Source organism: Medicago sativa, chromosome 3 (genome assembly GCF_051527215.1).
Source record: "Medicago sativa cultivar Bolivia chromosome 3, Bolivia_mono, whole genome shotgun sequence".
NCBI classification, from domain to species: Eukaryota; Viridiplantae; Streptophyta; class Magnoliopsida; order Fabales; family Fabaceae; genus Medicago; species Medicago sativa.
In genome coordinates this window covers 7,569,374-7,588,392 of record NC_140751.1, presented here as the reverse complement: position 1 = coordinate 7,588,392, position 19,019 = coordinate 7,569,374, and the positions used below count along the sequence as shown (strand labels likewise).

Genomic DNA, 19,019 nt, shown 5'->3' with positions numbered 1-19,019 from the left:
GACTACAGAAGACAAGGAAGAAGTCTAGTAATGAAGAAACTCATGAGGTCAACATGATAGACCTCGATCCTAGAGAGGACTTTCAACAAGAGCGCCTCGAGCCCATCGAAGACTTGAAGGAAGTATCCATTGGTCCGGAAGCACATCAGACAACTAAGATCGGCACGTCTCTAAACCAGAAGGAAGAGATCGCCCTCGTCGATCAACTACGAAGAAACCTGGATCTTTTTGCCTGGCATCCATCTGAAATGCCAGGAATGGACCCTGACATCGCCTATCACCATTTGTCAGTCAAGCCTGGAGTGAAACCGGTAGTGCAGCAGAAGAGGAAGATGGGCGAGGAAAGAAGGAAAGCCGTAGACGACGAAGTGCGGAAATTAGTAGACGTCCGCTTCATCAGCGAAATAAAGTACCCAACATGGCTGGCCAATACCGTCCTGGTAAAGAAGGCAAACGGAAAATGGAGGATGTGCGTGGATTATACAGATCTAAATTCAGCATGCCCAAAAGATCCTTACCCGCTCCCAAACATTGACCATCTGATTGACAGTGCCTCAGGATACAACACCTTGAGCTTCATGGACGCCTACTCTGGTTACAACCAAATACGAATGGACCCTTTAGACGCTCCCAAAACAGCCTTCATGACCAACACAAGAAACTGCCACTATGAAGTCATGTCTTTCGGTCTAAAAAACGCTGGAGCCACTTTCCAAAGGTCTATGGACACCGCTTTCACACACCAGATAGGACGTAACCTGGAAGTGTACATCGACGATCTGGTAGCATAAACAAAGGAAGGGGGAAGCCACACAGAAGATTTGGAAGAAATCTTAGGGCAAGTAAGGAAGTACAGGATACGATTAAACCCAACAAAGTGTTCTTTCGGAGTACAAGCCGGGAAATTCCTAGGTTTTCTCTTAACTAGGCGAGGTATCGAAGCAAATCCAGATAAGTGTCAGGCGATCATCAACATGAGAAGCCCGACCAACATAAAGGAAATCCAACAGTTGACAGGAAGGCTGGCTGCCCTGTCCCGCTTCTTATCCTGCGCCGGCGACAAAGCTTTCTCCTTCTTCGCTTCAATTAGGAGGAAGGAAAAGTTTGAATGGACACCAGAGTGTGAGGATGCCTTTCAACAGGTAAAAAAGTTTTTATCTAGCCCGCCAATCCTTCAGCGACCAAACCCAGATTCCATCATCTTTTTATACTTGGCGATCTCCGCAAATGCTATGAGTACGGTATTGGTCGAAGACTCAGAAGAAGGAGAAAGGCCGATCTACTTCGTCAGCAGAGTGTTCAAAGGCGCCGAGCTACGCTACCAGAAGTTAGAGCGCCTGGCTCTGGCCGTAGTCGTCACAGCAAGGAAACTGCGTCCGTATTTCCAAAGCCACAGAATAGTCGTGAAAACAAACTATCCCATCAGGCAAGTGCTTGGGAAACCAGACCTGGCAGGAAGGATGGTCGCCTGGTCCGTAGAACTATCAGAATACGACATCCAGTTCGTACCAAGAGGAAGCATAAAGTCCCAGGTCTTAGCAGATTTCGTGGTAGAACTCACCTCCCCGTCCCCAGAGGAGTTTCCATTTGTGTGGCTTTTATCTGTTGACGGCTCCTCCAACTTGAAGGGAAGTGGCGCGGGCGTTGTCCTGGAAGGTCCCGAAGATATTATCATAGAACAATCCCTCAGGTTTGAATTCAAAGCAAGCAACAACCAGGCAGAATACGAGGCTCTAATCGCCGGCATGACATTGGCGCAGGAAATGGGGGCAGAAAACTTACGAGCCAAAAGTGATTCTCAGCTCGTAACAAGCCAAATTACGGGCGAGTACCAGACGAAGGACCCTCAACTCACCAAATATCTGGGGAAGGTACGAGCCCTAGCCAAAAGGTTCGTTTTCTTCGAAGCTATCTACGTGCCTCGAGAACAGAACTCCAGAGCAGATATACTGGCGAAGCTCGCCAGCACTAAACGACCGGGTAACAACAGAACCGTCATCCAAGAGGTAATCTCAGAGCCCAATACCAACGTTGAAACGGTTCACCACATCGTCGAAGAAAACGGCGGCTGGATGGAGCCGCTACTCAGGTATCTAACCGGCTCTTTTACACCCAAGAACAAAGATGAAGAGCAGATAGTCAGAAAGAGGGCTTCGAAGTTCACTATCATCTCAGGCAAACTCTACAAGCGTGGTCGAACAAGCCCTCTGTTGCGTTGTTTAGCGGAGAACGAGACCCACCTAGTGCTTCTCGAAGTTCATGAAGGTGTGCGCGGCAGCCACATAGGAGGGCGAGCTCTAGCTGCAAAGCTCCTCCGCGCAGGATATTACTGGCCCACTATGCTTCAAGACAGCTCAGACTTCGTCAAAAAATGTGACAAATGTCAAAGATTCTCTGATAAAAAGCACGCCCCAGCAGTAGAACTTACTTCAGTATACTCCCCCTGGCCTTTTCATAAATGGGCGGTTGACATCGTAGGACCCTTTCCTCTCGCCCCAGGACAACTGAAATTCCTCATAGTAGGAGTCGATTACTTTACTAAGTGGATCGAAGCAGAAGCCGTCGCCAAAATAACAGCTGAGAGAGTCAAAAAATTTTACTGGAAGAACATCATCTGCCGTTTCGGTCTACCCAAATTCATAGTATCTGATAATGGGACCCAATTCGCGAGCTCATCCGTAGTAGAATTCTGTAAACACCTGGGAATACAGACAAAGTTCGTCTCGGTAATACACCCGCAGGCTAATGGGCAGGCCGAGTCAGCCAACAAGGTCATCCTCAACGGCATAAAGAAGAAGTTGGAGGCCGCCAAGAGTCTCTGGGCAGAACAATTCCACGAGGTAAGGACATTGTCAATTTAATTTCTATTTTCAATTCAATTTCTCCACACTTCCAATACAATGTGCCACACGTATGAACGTCGCCCTGGTCAAAATAAGCACAGGTACTATGGTCTTACCACACCACACCACACTCTTCGACAATGGAGACGCCGTTTACGATGGTTTACGGCACAGACGCCATGCTCCCAGTAGAAATTGATACCCCCCACTTGGCGGAGAGATACCTTTTCTGAAGAAGGTATCGAATCTTATATCTATGCATCTAACTTGTTGTTCGCAGGCAAACAGATTTCCTTTTTACAGTTTTACTTCTTACAACTCCACCGTATAAATTCACGGGTTATTTCTTTGAAAAGCTAATGAGACAGGTCTCGCTGTTAGCATGGATGTGATCGACGAGGTGAGAGAGCAAGCTCACATAAGGGAATTCGCCGCCAAACAAAGAGCAGCCCGCCGCTACAACTCAAAGGTGGCGCACAGAGAAATGAAAGAAGGAGACCTCGTGTTAAAGCAGGTGGTAGCCCCTACAAGGATAGGAAAATTGTTCCCTAATTGGGAAGGCCCGTATCGAGTTCGAGAGAAATGTTCCCATAGAGCTTACAAGTTGGAGGAACTGAGCGGAGAAGCTATCCCCCGCACTTGGAATATAGCTAATCTACGCCATTATTACAGTTGATTTTTCGCTTTGCCTTTCTTTTTTAGTTTGTCATCTTTTTTTAAATAATAAGGCTGGCCTAAAGACCACCACTATGACTTATGATTCCTTTGCATAAATTAAATAAACAGAGGGTTAGGGTAGCACTCTTTTCCCCTGCAAGGACAGGGGTTTTTAACGAGGCGCCCTCTCCTTTTTTCCAAAGTTACTAGCTTCTACTATTGCATGAAATGTTATTGTCAAAAATTTATATGCAGGCTCGCCAGTTCCGTCAACCCTGGAAGGGCTCTGACGTAGATAATTAACTTCAACCCTGTAAGGGCTCTGTTGCTCGCCCAAAACGCCAACCCTGTAAGGGCTCTGGCGGGGTTCGACTGAAAGTTCCGTCAACCCTGGAAGGGCTCTGACGTTGATAATTAACTTCAACCCTGTAAGGGCTCTGTTGCTCGCCCAAAACGCCAACCCTGTAAGGGCTCTGGCGGGGTTCGACTGAAAGTTCCGTCAACCCTGGAAGGGCTCTGACGTAGATAATTAACTTCAACCCTGTAAGGGCTCTGATGCTCGCCCAAAACGCCAACCCTGTAAGGGCTCTGGCGGGGTTCGACTGAAAGTACCGTCAACCCTGGAAGGGCTCTGGCGTAGATAATTAACATCAATCCTGAAAATGGCCCTGATAGTCGCCCAAAATAAGGGCTCGCATAATTTTGATCAATGTAACGTTAACCTTAGAAAGGTTCTAATCAAATTCGACAATCACAAAACCTCGAAAAAGCTAAGAGCGCATCGTCATCCAGAGGGAATTCACGCAACATAAAAACAATAAAGTAGAAACAAACGGCAGGCTCATACAAGTGCGATAATGTGATCAAAATGCATCATGATTTAAAACTACAAAGTTTCCATACAGAATCCAAAAACAAAGCGTTAAGGCGATGTAGTACGTCGCCATGACTTAAGTTACAAAACCATAAGATTATCAGAATTGACATAAAATCATTCATCGTCGATGAGCTCGCCGTCAACGATCACCTTAAATGGATCGAGCTCTTCCAACTTGGCGTCGGGGTTGAAAAAGAGCACTTGCTCCTTAGCACGCCTGAAGCCATCCTCGAAATAGATCGCCAAAGCTCGCCTACCTTCATCCACCGCCGCTTCCGACTTCTCCAAAGCAGACTTAGCCTCATCCCTCGCCGCCTCTGCTGCCTCTTTGGCTGTTTTCATCTCTTCGAGAGCTTCTTCGGCGGCCTTCTTGTCCTTCAACGCCTCCTTCAGGCGGCCATCTAGCCCGGTGGATTTATGTTTCCACTTCTCAACGTCCTCAGCAGCGTCTTTATATTTCTTCTCCACTAGATCCTGTTTAACCTCCAGACAATGGGTCAGCAACAAAGTCCTCAAAGCAGCAGTACCAATATCAGCCACCAGGTCACTGCACTTAGCTTTCACCCCGGCCTCGACGTCAACCTTCGCAAAAGGCACTTGTTCTTTCATGTACCTGCAAGACGCCAAGTCACAATATCACAATAAGACACCTCTCGTTCAAAACAAATAAAGAGAATCAACTAGAAGGCAGCCAAAAAGACCTACCGACGAATGTCGAACTCCGAGTGCCAGAAGGACTCCATGACCTCGTCGTTCAGCGACGTCCCACCGACCTCTTTCCCAGACGGAGGGCGGCCTCCATCACCCTTAGCGCCTCGGGTGGTCCTTGACTTTTTCGATGAGGGAGATTCAATGGCAACAGGGTTGTGTGCCCCACCAGCACCCTCTGGATCGTCCACCTCTATAACCCCAGCCTCGCCCTTTCCAGAAGGCTCTTTACGTTTCAGCTTCCGTAGGGAGACACCAGCCGAGCTACTAGACACATAACCATCAGGATTCTTGTTCCTCTCAAGCTCGGCGAGATACTTCCTCATCTCCGCTCCAGTAAGGGGCAACATCTCCTCTGAAAAGAAAACCAAATTCATCCAGTTAGTAAAAACATATGATAATCCTCAAACAAAACCCAACATAAGTAATTAAGAAAACACTCACGTAAATAAGCATTCAGACGAACCACGTCGCCCTCCCTATTTAGCAGCTCGTGAATATTGGTTAAAGGGGCCTCCTCCAAGAAATCCACAAGTGCACGCTCATAGGGCGACATGGCGTCACGAGCATAACCTTTCTCAGCCAAAGGAGTGCTAGTCCACCTAAGTGGAAACTTGGGGAATCCATTCTCCAACACGGAAGATGTAGAACATTCCAGTGCACCCTGTACCCCAACAAATGTATCTCGCCATTTTTTCTTAAAATTACAGGCATAAGTAGGAAAAAGCCTTTTTCCACAATGGGCCGAAATAGAGATCCACGTGCCCTTGTTAACGTCTTTGGTCCCATAGAAGTGGAAGAACACGCCAACCGAAGGCTCGAGACCCAAGGATTTGCACAGAACCTCGAAGCCGCGAATGAACGCCCAACTGTTAGGGCGTATTTGAGTGGGCGCCATATTGAGGAGCCTCAAGACGTCCATCTCGAAGGGCGTGAAAGGAATTTTCACGCCAAACTCCTCCAAAACCGCGGTATAGACGAAGTAGGATTCGTCGCCCTCGCCCATCATCTCTTGGTCACAAGCGCGCTCATCAGGATCACAGGACAATAAAACTACGTCCTCCTCTCGCCCAGTTGCAGAGATATCAAACTTGCTCCTAAAGCAGTCGAGAGCAGAAACATCAACGTACAATGACTCTTCCAACAACACTTCCTCGGCAAATGGGGTCATTTCCGTTAACCTAGAAGCGTTTTCGTCTCCAACCAACCCTAAGGGAGCCTGAAACAGACGAATCTCCTGGCACTCGTCCTCCTTGTGATTCGTCCCTGAAGTGGCAGACAAGAATACACAGTCACTATCACTACCCGAATTAGCGCTAGATTCGCTAGACAAATCGCTAAACAACTCCTCCCCGAATAAACCGTCATAATAAGTATCCCAATTTATCATCCCATCAGGACCGGTGGCATGTTTCAAGCATTCCTTCCTCAAACGATTTTTCTCAACAGGATCAATGGGTTGAACCAATCTCCCTTTCTCATCGCACTCCCTAATCAACACCATACCTAATTTCGAACTCTCACGAAGCGTAACAATAAAGTAAAAATTGGGAAAGGTTAAGGAGTTGAGAAATACCTGTGAAGGAAAATAGAAAAATCTGCTGAAGCCGGTTAAACCGGAAGGAAGTTAGAAGAAAGAAGCTTGAACACAACAAACGGAAGCGAAGAAATGAAAATGAACGAAAAGGCCAAACACGTCCTTTAAAAAGGTAAGGTCGCCTCGGGAAGCGTGTCTGGGACGATTGAGTGGAACAACGTCATTAGATCTCGACACATGGCGATCATCGGAAACGAGGAGAATACGAAACGTTCAGAAGGCGAGCTATCGATGTCAAGCTCGCCACACGAAAAACGTCGCCAAAACTCCAAGCAAGGCGCCAACGTAAAACAGTAACCGCCCAAACTGACGTTAGGCGTACTCACCTCTTCGCCTTGTCCCAAGACTTGTGCTTGGGGGGCTGTGGACCGTCATGGTATTCCCAAAAAAGGGCTTAAGAAACCTCCGGAAAATCCACTCCATTGTCATCATCACATCGCCTTGTCCCAAGACTTGTGCTTGGGGGGCTGTGGACCGTCATAATATTCCTAGGGTCCTAGAAGACCTCCAGTAGGGCTCCAAAACCTCCTTAAGGGGCGTAGAGTCTCCAGAAAGGCATGGGCGCCCTCCAAAAGGACCCCCCCCCCCCCCCCCCCCCCCCGGGCCTGGCGCGCTCTGCTAAGGGCGTTGGCCCATTGGCCTTCTAGAAACCGCCTAAAAACACACATAAATACATAAATATCCCTGTTACTTGGAGACAAAGTAAACAAAGCCCAAGCCCACAGCAGGCTATAAATACCACTCTTGGGAGCATTCCCAAGGCATGGAATCATCAGTCTAAACCCTAGAATCCTAGTATTCCTTACCGTACTTTCCTGCAAGTACAAATTGGCATTACAATTTTGACCCCAAAATATACGTCGGTGTAATTTCTACCAAAAAAAAGGACTAACACCGACAAAAAAATCCCTTGTTAATTGCCAAGTTATTGGAGAAGATCAAGTGACATAAAATCTTCCTCATCTTCCGCAATAACTTCAAATTGTTGCTTTGGTTTTTCGGGAGTGTCCAACAAAATAGGCGCCGCTTTGTTTGATTCCTTTTGTGGTTTTGGCGGTTTGTTTCCACTTTCAATAGCCATGAGCTTTCGGAACAACTCATGTTGATCCAAATACTCATCTTCCCAAGTCACCGCATCTTGTTTCTTGTGATTGTGCCACTCCGTAGATGATGGAGGTAGTGGACAACCATTCCTCAAGTAAATAAGCACAAAGTGATTAGGAATTACCCCAAGGCACATGATGGGAGTTTTTTGCTTGCCCGGCGGTGGTGGCCCTCTTAGTGGGAAAAAAGATTCTGAGTTACCAACTTCAAGATTTGTTAACACAACCACACACCTTTTGTAATAATTAGCAACAATGTGCCCCATGTCCGGAAAAGTCAACCACTTATCAACAAGATGTGCACAACTTTTTGTATTTGCAGGAGGATGTAAGCCATTTAAAATGTAGTTATAACGATCCTCACCCGCAAATACTTCAACATAATCATCTCTATGATCTTTCAATTCTTGAATAAGATGTGTACGAATCATGAGATGATTTTGTTCGGTTAAGCCCATGAACTCGGCTATAGCCCGGAATCCACAATGTCCATCGCCAATAACATCCACCACTTTTTCAATAAATGGAGGCATGAAGCGTGGCATATAATCAATAGGCCTCATAACCGGGATAACCTTAGGCTTTGGATACCGAGAAGGTGGTGGAAGTGGGGAAATTGGTGCTTTACCAAGACGAGCACCTTTTTTCCTTTTATATGATGATGTTGTTGGTGATGGTGACGGTTGACTATCCGGATTTTGGGAATCAACAACCTCCCAAGAAGAAGGGATCCGGCTAGTGGATGTAATTCTTCCTTTAGACCTCGCAATGTCCACTTTTTTCTTGGCTCCCTTGGTTGTTGCTTTTTGTGGTGGTGGAGACATCATGGTGGTTTCAGGAAATGCCAATTGCCGCAAAGCCTCCTTGACTTCAAGCTTCATTTGGAAAGGGAGTTTCTTGAGACGTTCTACAATACCCTTCAACTCATCATCCACCGAAAAACCAAGTTCATTACTTTCTTCTCCCATGCGTAACCTTTGCCAATGGTGGTGTATCTCATCCAGTAAAATTGGCTTTTCTTCAAGGAGTTTCGTTGCAATTTCGCATGCACATGGTAAGCCGTAAGATGTCCTTTGAACACAACCACAAATTTCCTTGTTCATGCACAACGTTTCCCTACAACGTGACTCTTCCATAGCAATGTTGTCCAAAGCATATCTAGACACATGACCACCTAAGCCGGAGTACAAAGTGACATCTTTGAATCTATGTTCCAACACGGTAACGCTCTGACCAAAGGCTGTTTGTATCGCAGTGTGTTGAAGCAACAACATGTTATGTATTTTCTCCCAACAAGTACCCAAATCACCCACACTATTGTCTAAATATTTCTTCACCAAAGCATGAGCCGATTCTACCCTATTGGTGGATCTACAACCAAGATGCAACACACGGTCTGTCCATACCCTCACTATTTTCTCCTTCACTTCATTCAAGGTGGTCATGGCATAGGCTAGGAAAGGTGGGAAATCACTACAAGCATCTTGGAACTCCACTAATGCATTTGCATATAACTCTTGAGTGGACGATTCAACCATATCTTTCCATGCCCTCATGATCTTCTTGACAACATCGCGATTACTCACCTCTTTCCCATCCTTTTTTCCCATAGGATATTTACAATCTAAGACGCACCTTTGTTTAACATTTGCTTGCACATGGAAGTAACAATTCATACCATAACTTTCCGGGAAAACAATTCCAACCGCTTTCATCAAAGACTCATCTCTGTCGGTAACAATCACCTTAGGCATATTCATCTTTGAAGTAAGAAGTTTACGCAACATTTTTAAAACCCAAACAAAGTTTTCCTCTTTCTCATGCATCAAGAATCCAAACCCAACCGAATATGTCAAATCGGTCGAAGTTACCCCAACTACCTCAAACATTGGCATCTTATACAAGTTGGTTTTGTAGGTGGAGTCCATAACCAAAACCGTTGGAAAATTGTTAAACAACTTAACGGATGTTGGATGAGCCCAAAAGATATCTTCGATTGTATTACTTTCACCATGTGTTCTTGAGTAATAAGTATAGTTGTGCTCCTCCAACTTCGAGATTAGATATTGCAACGGCTTCTTGTCACCTCTATTTGCCTTCCATATTTTTTGACGTTCATTGTACACTTGCTTCACATTTGTCATGCAATGTGGTCTTTTGTTCTTCAAGTGTATCAAAATATTTCTTGGAAGCATCTTGCTCTTGGTCAAGTCATGTACAATCTTCTTGTCATCCTCCTTTAATCTACCGGCAAGAATGTGTCCTTCTAAAGCCGGCTCCATCGCATGGTTGTGAACTCCATTAAGAATGTTCAATCCCCATTCCTTTGTTTGCGTACTTTGATATCCACTAATCATGAACAAGCACCCGCATTTTCTTGAGCCCGTTGTCGCATGCTTTGGTTTTTTTTTAGGCACTTTGTGAGCTCCACTCCTTTCACACACTAGGCACAATATTGGATGGATCAAGCTTGATCTTTGTGTAACAATTGTAAATCCCGCCTTATTTGCTTGACACCGTACCCACCCAAGCAATTCTTCTCTATCTTGAAACTTAATGTCGTCAGAAAAAAACCTAGCCGTGTCCACTTCGTGGGCTTGAAGTGGGACGACACCGGGGCTAACATATTTAGAAGCTTGTTCAATGTTTGGTTTGACTTCAACCTTAGGCGGCTTGACATCTCCGGAAATTTGGACAAAATTACGTTTTGTCTTTCCCGAAACATCTTCCGCGTTCTCGGTCATTACTATAATTAAACAACACATAAATATGAATTAACAACTAACTAATGCATAAGCATCAATGCCATAATGAACTAAAACAAAAAAAACAAAAAAAAAATCAAAGAAAAAAAAATTTGAAAAAATGGCAGTAGCTGCCATTTTTTCGCTCCAAAATTTTTGCCTATGTAATCCTCGGTACTTAACTACCGAGGTTTTCCTCGGTACTAAACTACCGAGGTTTTCCTCGGCAGTAAGCTACCGAGATTCCCCATAACAGGGTTCTACGTGACTGACGTAGAAACCCATTGCATAATAAAAAAATAAACCGATTAAAATGCTCAATACCTGTTTTTTTACGTCAAAAGTGTGTTGATACATCCTATGCTTGATGCTTGAATCATTTTTTAGCAAGATTTCATTGAAAAAAAATGTTGGATTTGGGTGGATTGAATGAAGTTTTATGGAAGATGATGAAAATAGTGTGTAGGGGGAGCAGGTGACTGTTTCATCTGATGAAACAGTTTTTCTCGGCAGTTAACCACCGAGGAATACCTCGGCAGTTAACTGCAGCCGGATTTCAAATTCCTCGGCAGTTAACTGCCGAGGGGGCAAAATCGTATTTTACATGTGTCCCAGCCTTCTCTAATGTGTGAACAACAATTTTCCTAATCTTAAAGTGTTAGGTTGTCTGTTTTCCCTAAACCCTTCAACTAAAAAAATAAGAGCAAATTGCACTCACCTCCCCTGAGGTTTTATCAAAAGACACACACACCCCCTCTAGTTTGGAAAAAACATTAACCTCCCTTAATTATTTCAAAATTGAGGCACTTTCCCCCTTAGATACTAACATCCGTTAATTTTAACTGTGCATACCAAAAAAACTCTCCCTTCATCTTCAATCACCATCCTTCATCTTAATTAATGGATTTTTGCGATTTTCTTGCACATTGGTTCAATAGACGCCGTCGTTTATATGTTTTCTCCAATTTTCACTATTTCTTCATCTCTTCAACTCTCTTCATCATTTTTATTTATTGCATTTTATCATTCAAGTTTTTTTACATTCTATGAAATTTAACTCGGTGCATATGAATTTGGAGCATAAGGTGTTTGTTGATTTGCCTGAGTGAAATCTATTTGTTTTTTATCCAGTATCATCAAGCAATGGAACCGAAGCTGTTTTTTTTAATCAATGGAACTTTAGATTGGTAATTGTGGGGGAAATAAAAAAGATATTATGAAGACATGTTTCTACAATGTATAAAAGGAGCTTGAATTAGGATACATACTCTTGATAATTGATGGTTTATTTATATAAGTTGATTATGTATACCTGTGATGAATTTGGTATCATTTATACCATGTATACTACAGCAAGACATGGCTGTTTCTATAATAATGCATAAAATTAGTGTTGATTTTTCTCAATCAAACAAAAAGGAACACGTTTTCACATCAGTAGTTGTGTTTTGGTGGAAGTTTTCACATCAGTAGTTGTGTTTTGGTGGAAAAGTGATGAAAGGTCGGGGAAAACGTTTCATATTCCTAATTTTTAGCAGAAAAAGCAAATTAGGGTATAACTTTTGATGTTAGAGATAAATAGTGGAGGTATAAAATGTTAGTTAACGGTGTTAATCTAAGGGAGGTTAATGTTTTTTCCAAACTAGAGGGGATGTGAGTGTCTTTTAATAAAATCTTAGGGGAGGTGAGTGCAATTTACCCAAAAAATAAACTTCAGCAAGATCAACGCCATGTGTATTTTTAGGGGTTTAGTATGGGAATGGAAAGTTCTTTCCCATGATGGGAAAGTTTAATAATAGCCATTGATTTAATAGTATTTTATGTGGATGACCCAGATCTGTTATCTGTTAATGGTTGAAACTTTTTGTTGGCTATATTGTAACAAAAAAGCTGACCCCACCGGTCTATTAAAAAAAATTATGCATTTGTTTTGTTTATTGTTTTATTTTAATACTTTGAATGGGCCTTTCGAAATTTTTTTGTTGGTCATTGTTCTGACCCAATTGTTTATACTTTAAGCTGCCATATTAATTTGTTTTAGAGAAGGAAATTATATTAAAAACTCAACTAATGTGTGTCATAAAATAGACCAATACATAAAATAAATTAATGTAGACTATTATGTGTGTCATAAAATAAATTAGTGTATTTTTTTTAATTTCGTGGCTGTTTATATATTTTAATATATTGCACAAAAAAGGATAAATTTATTATTATAACACTGTAAAAGGAAAGTACCACCAGAACGGTGTGTCATAAAATAAATTAGTGTATTTTTTTTTAATTTCGTGGCTGTTTATATATTTTAATATATTGCACAAAAAAGGATAAATTTATTATTATAACACTGTAAAAGGAAAGTACCACCAGAACGACAACTCGGTGAGTGACTCACCAACTCACCATAAAAAACAGAATGAAATACCGTTGTAAAAATGGAAAAATGATATGGAATACCATTAGAAACATGCAATTTCTACTATGTATGCAATAATTTCGCATTCCTTGTTATCTTGTTCGATTTCTTCCTCTTGAAAAACAAGGTTGTTGTTTTTCAACCATGGCAGATGCTTATAAAGGGTATTAATGGAAGATTGCCTTGGAAGATTTTTGAAATGAGGTCGTTCAACATTAATGAAGATGATATATTTCAGAATAAACTACTCCTATTTTTTCCTTCGATTTGGTGGAGTTCACGTATGCTCCATTTACCTAATGCTCCATTTAGTCCATTTAGCTTATGGATGTATGACATGTGGTAAAAAAAAGTTTCAATGGCTGAGATTTAAAACTAAAACAACAATTATTTATTCAATAAAAAAAACTTTATCTTCCTCCCATGATTGTCTCTTTCCTCCACGGGACTGCCATGACCATGATAAACCAATTCTTCTCGCCCCTTTCCTCTTCCACGCTCATCAATCTGTCGAAGAAAATTCATGCACCATTGTTTTCATTCCTTCAAATAAGATTGAATCTCAGTTGATGTGAATCATAATAAAAAAAGAATAAAGAATTTGCAAAATTTAGAACAATGATTCAGAGATGGATAATTGCTGAAGGTTTAAAGACAGAGAAAGGAGCAATTTAATTCATTGAGAAATTGAATTGGATAAATTTAAGCCATGGATTGTTTTGTAACAGAGGAGGAAGCGAGAGACGGTGAGGGATTGATTTGTTAATTATTTTTATCAACACAAATAATTGTTATATAAATTTTAAATTCAGTCTTAGAACATGCGAAAATTGCAGTTTCGAAATGGTTGGAGATCAGCAGCGATGGCGGTGGTGGGTGGAGACCGACAACGATGACAAGATGGGAAGAGGAAGAAACACGAAACATGGAAAGACCGAACAGATTTTTTTAATTTTTTTAAGCAAATACTTGTTTTATTTTATTTTAATCTCAACCCTTAGATCTTATTTTGCCACATGTCATACATCCATAAGTTAAATGGACTAAATAGAGCATTAGGTAAATGGAACATACCTGAACTCGATTTGGTGTGTTTCATCTTCGGTTGTTGGAAACAAATGAGCTATACGACACTTTTGTTCTGGAAAAGAATGGTGGTCATACAATAGCAAATGGGGAGGTAAGAGGCAGAAAATAGAAACAACATTAAAAAAGTATTATCAGTTTTTCCTTTTCTTTTACCCAAACCTGTAGACCACCGCCACCTGTCCTGGAAAAGGGAACTTTCCCATAGTGGGAAAAAAATCCCCTTTCCCATGCTAAATGCCACCTTTTTAGGATATCCATCTAATCATAAAGGTTACAAATGTTGAGTTGTTGTGCCATAAAATTATCATTTCGAGACGCGTCTTATTTAATGAAAATACTTTTTCTTTATCAAATTCAAATTCTCTCGAGTCCTAATGCTATAATTTTTTTGGATACAAGCGATTCACCATCTCCTTATCATCTTCATTGCAGATCTTCCATTCCATCCTCTCTTACTCTCCTTGTTCTTATTTTAGTCCTGGCATAGGTGTATACACGCCTCCTCGGAACACATTGGTAACACTTGTTTCAACTGTATCACCATTCAACATTTAACGCCTATAACGAATAAACTATTAAAATAGTCCTTAAACCATCACATCACTCTCTCCAATTTTGTCCTTAAACTATATAAGTAGCCCTTGTCCTAAAGGCTAAAACTACATAAATAGCCCCTAAATTATTTGAAATCCGCCAATTTAATCCCTAAAATATATGAAAGTTTGTCAATTTCGTGACTAAATTAATAGATTTTGTATACTTAACATTGACATAATTTGTATTTCTTTCTTCTATTAATATTTTTTCTTTAAAACCCAATCAAAACATATATTTTTTTCTGCAGAAAAATGATTTTAAAAATAAACTAACACACAAAAAATAACTAAAACATGAAAATGATTTTTTTTTTGAGAGAATGAAAATGATTTTTAAAAATCTTAAACAAACAGGTAGTAAATATGTTTTTGCAAGGAAAATACAACATCCAAATGCATTTTGCAATTGAAGAATCCCTCAATTATCCAATTCACTATGCTTCACAATCACACAACCAATCCATATTCTATCAAGACAAACATCTTAATATATAATACTAAGGTTCACAATGCATGCTCATTGTGAAACCCTAAACCTAAACCTAATCCTACCTTTTTTGAGTTAAAAAATCTTTCTGAAAAAGTCTCTGCAGGCCAATTCACTATGCTTCACAATCACACAACCAATCCATATTCTATCAAGACAAACATCTTAATATATAATACTAAGGTTCACAATGCATGCTCATTGTGAAACCCTAAACCTAAACCTAATCCTACCTTTTTTGAGTTAAAAAATCTTTCTGAAAAAGTCTCTGCAGGGAGTTGAACTCACAACCCATAGCCTCCATCCAAGCACTTTAACCACTTGACCAGTAGCTGTTTTAGTGTTATTGAAACCCTAAACCTAAACCTAATCCTACCTTTTTTGAGTTAAAAAATCTTTCTGAAAAAGTCTCTGCAGGGAGTTGAACTCACAACCCATAGCCTCCATCCAAGCACTTTAACCACTTGACCAGTAGCTGTTTTAGTGTTATAATATCGCTTCCACTAATACATTATGATTGAACTGAATGAATAGCATATCATGAACAAACCAACAATGAATTATTACAGTAGTTGATATCAACAATTAAAAAGAATACACAAGGTCAAGTAATACAAGGCACAATTAACTTTTAATATGCGTTATGCTTTTTGTTTCATTTTACGTTATACCTCCTTCACACATTCTTTACATGTTTATTATGGATTATTGATGGATGGATTCATTTCTATCACAACCTTTGAACTGCTTTTTTTTTTTATTCCGTAACTCATTTTTTAATTATGACCATACACTCACTCATTATATATACAACCACTAATATGATCTCAATATTTTTAGTTTCTGCATTGAAAACATTGTGTATAAATATGTGATTTTGTGCATCATATTTTGGGTTTTGTTCATCATCACTTTCAAGTAACAATTGGATAGTTTATCTTCAATTTTGTATTGTTGTTTTTCCACTCACTTTTACTCTTCATCTTTTGATTATCAAAGTCTAAAACAAGAGTGTTCTATTTGTGGATTGGAGTTTGCAATAGGACAAGCTTTAGGTGGCTACATGAGGAGACATAGAGCTTCAAATATGAAAGGAAATAACAATATTCACAATTCTAATAATACTATGTGGTGGTAGTAGTCTTGATTCGCTGCAAAAGATGAAAGCCAGAAATCAGTGAGTTTTGGTGTTGGATTTGGATTTGAATCCATTTTTCAATATTTCTTGATATTAATTATATGACGATTTATTAACTGGTTTCTATGATATGATAATTGATTGGGAGTCAAGTTACTCTTAGATTGATCAAATAGTTAAGCTTCAAATGTTTATTAGTCTATTTTTCGAACTTTCTTTTATATATTTTTTTATTCCTTAATGTTTATGTGGATTTTTGATTTTTTTTGTGAATTAGGATAAATCATGCTTCTATTTTTTATTTTGTTGCATCATTGATGGTGAGGAAGAAACTTATTAAAAATGGTTATTTATCGTCACTTTCTCCATGAAACTATTGGATGATTCCTCTTCAATTTGATGTTATAGTTTTTCTTCTCTTTTTTACTCTTTATTTTTTGTCTATTAATTAATACAAATTGGTAATATAAATAAGGGGTATATTTATAAATAATACTGTTTTTTTTTATAAAGGTGAAGACAAGTGTCTACCATTTTTTCCTATAAAAATAATAATAAACATATTACTCCAAGTATAATGATAGAGATAAACATTGTGTATGTGTAATTAAGATAAAGATAGATAAAATTGAGATGAATAAAGAATAGTGCCTCTAAAAACAATATATAGAGAAGGTTAAAGGATATGATCCAAGTTACACATCTATCTCTATCTTCTATATATTTATATATCTTTGAATTTGTACATCTAAAAAAAATTTACACTATTAATTAACAACTTGACTTTCCAATTATCTTTGAAGAATTAAAGAATTAATTAATTATCAAATTGAATAGTTTCCTCCACTATTGAAAAAAAAAGGAACTTCCCATTCTGCACGTCCACAAAATGAAAGGAGAAAACAAAGACTTACTTGACAGTTAGTACTATATACCTCAAAGAAAAATATGTATGCTACAATTATTAAATAATTAAATCCATATGTCCACATAAAATAAATAAAAAAACGTATACACTAATCAAATTGTCAGAAAATTTAGGAAAAGTCAGTCCTAACATGATAAGAAGATTAAAATGATTATGATATCCAAAAAAAGTTCCATTCATTAGATTGGAAACTCTAAAAATGAACGTTTTAATTTTTCAATAAAATCTTGCCCCAACTTATCTTATATATGCATGATTGCCCAACTCTACTACCATGATCATTTATGCTTTTCTGCTTTGTTAAGGTGATGTGGTTCTCCTTTTACTTTCCTTTCCTTATTTTTTGTGTTTGGGTAGACATTTTCGGTCCATAAATTGGTTTTTTTTTTTTTTTAAGGAAGGTCCGTAAATTGGTTGATATGTTTTCTCAAAAAGAAGTTCATATATCCCACACATATAGCATATAAGATTATACATAGAAAACACATTATTTTTTTAGACTAATACAGTTTTATTTTCATATTTTATCCATAACAACAGAGAGAGGTGTGATCACTAAGATGTACTTTCAAGGTTTGATACTTACTATTAAAATTTGCTTTTAGGATTTACACATATGCAATTTGTATGACCTGTGCGGCAGCACGGGTGCGAGGACTAGTACAATAATAAGGTCAGAGACAAGTTTATCCTACCTATTCAAAACATATAGGTTTTTCACCTCATCTAGGTTGCCTCGAGAAGAAATAATCAAACAGAAATTAAGTGAAATAACCCTAGAACTATTACCCTTTTCACCCCATCTTCAGCAAAGCTCCAGACCACAAAAAGAACCCGGGCAATTCTTGTTAACATAGTTTAATAAACAATCTCAAATATATAACTTAAATAAAATGTAAAAAAGATTAGCTATAAAATGAAACGAATATTCGTCAACGAAAAACCAACTGATTCAGGCATAATATGTTTCAAATGACTGAGCCAAAATTCTAAAAATTTCTAACCACAAAAACAAATTAACAACTTAGTTAGATTTTTACCACTATTTGAAACATTGTAGTTTAAGCAATGGATATCATCAATGGTCATTTTACATTCTAATTATCTTTACATCACAAATTTCGGTATATGCTTTGTTCATCAAGTTCTTCTGCTGCATAACAAATTCAATTACAAGCCAAAAACAGAACACGAGAGTGGAATTACCCTAACTCAACAAAAGAACAATAGAGTGGAATTAAATAGACGCAGGAACAAAAGTGAATGGGATCGCTGAATTTGAATGCCGCGAGCAACAAAGGCAGATTAACTACAAAACATCTAATATGTCCCAAATAAGCTTTTTCATAGGCCAAAACCATGTAACTACCACCATCTACTTCCTTTAATCCCTAACAAACACCTTCCTTATCATTGCTAAAACACTTACTAAAAACCAATATTCAGAGCTACATATGTGCTAAAATTGGATATTCAATATTCTTAGAAAATGACATCACAATAGTATTATATGACATATTCACTTAAGTTCATAATGCACTGTGCAAGATTTGAAGCAAACATTAAAAATTTTGTGCAACACCAAGCAGACATTATTACATCTAATTCATAATGCAAATCTTAGAAAATCAAATAACAAACCATATAATGCAATATTTGATTGTGAACTATTTAAAATATAATGGAATATGTGAGAGAATCAACAACTCAAATTAATCAAACTGATGGAAATAAAAGTCATTTTCAACCATATAGAGTCCACCAAGCATTGGATTAACAAGTCAACAAAAACCAGAGAAAGCATAAAATAAATAACAAACAAAAAACTAACCATAT

The 19,019-nt window shown here is 39.3% G+C and overlaps 1 protein-coding gene across 1 annotated transcript; it reads right to left on the bottom strand.

Annotated features, from left to right (window-relative positions):
* Window positions 1–4,491: 4,491 nt before the first annotated feature.
* Window positions 4,492–5,656, bottom strand: LOC146935356 (uncharacterized). Its single transcript, XM_085749038.1, has 2 exons — window positions 5,083–5,656; window positions 4,492–4,990 (listed from the first exon to the last, which is right to left on the bottom strand). Exons 1-2 carry the CDS (start codon window positions 5,460–5,462, stop codon window positions 4,492–4,494), a joined length of 879 nt encoding a protein of 292 aa, XP_085605164.1. The 5' UTR covers window positions 5,463–5,656.
* Between the last annotated feature and the right edge of the window lie 13,363 nt (window positions 5,657–19,019).

Bases quoted from the DNA above. Each gene is read 5' to 3' on its own strand.
- LOC146935356 (XM_085749038.1), bottom strand. From the start codon at position 5,462: ATGAATTTGGTTTTCTTTTCAGAGGAGATGTTGCCCCTTACTGGAGCG. The intron at 4,991-5,082 runs GTAGGTCTTTTT...GGCGTCTTGCAG, and splicing joins TCGGAGTTCGACATTCGTCG to GTACATGAAAGAACAAGTGC.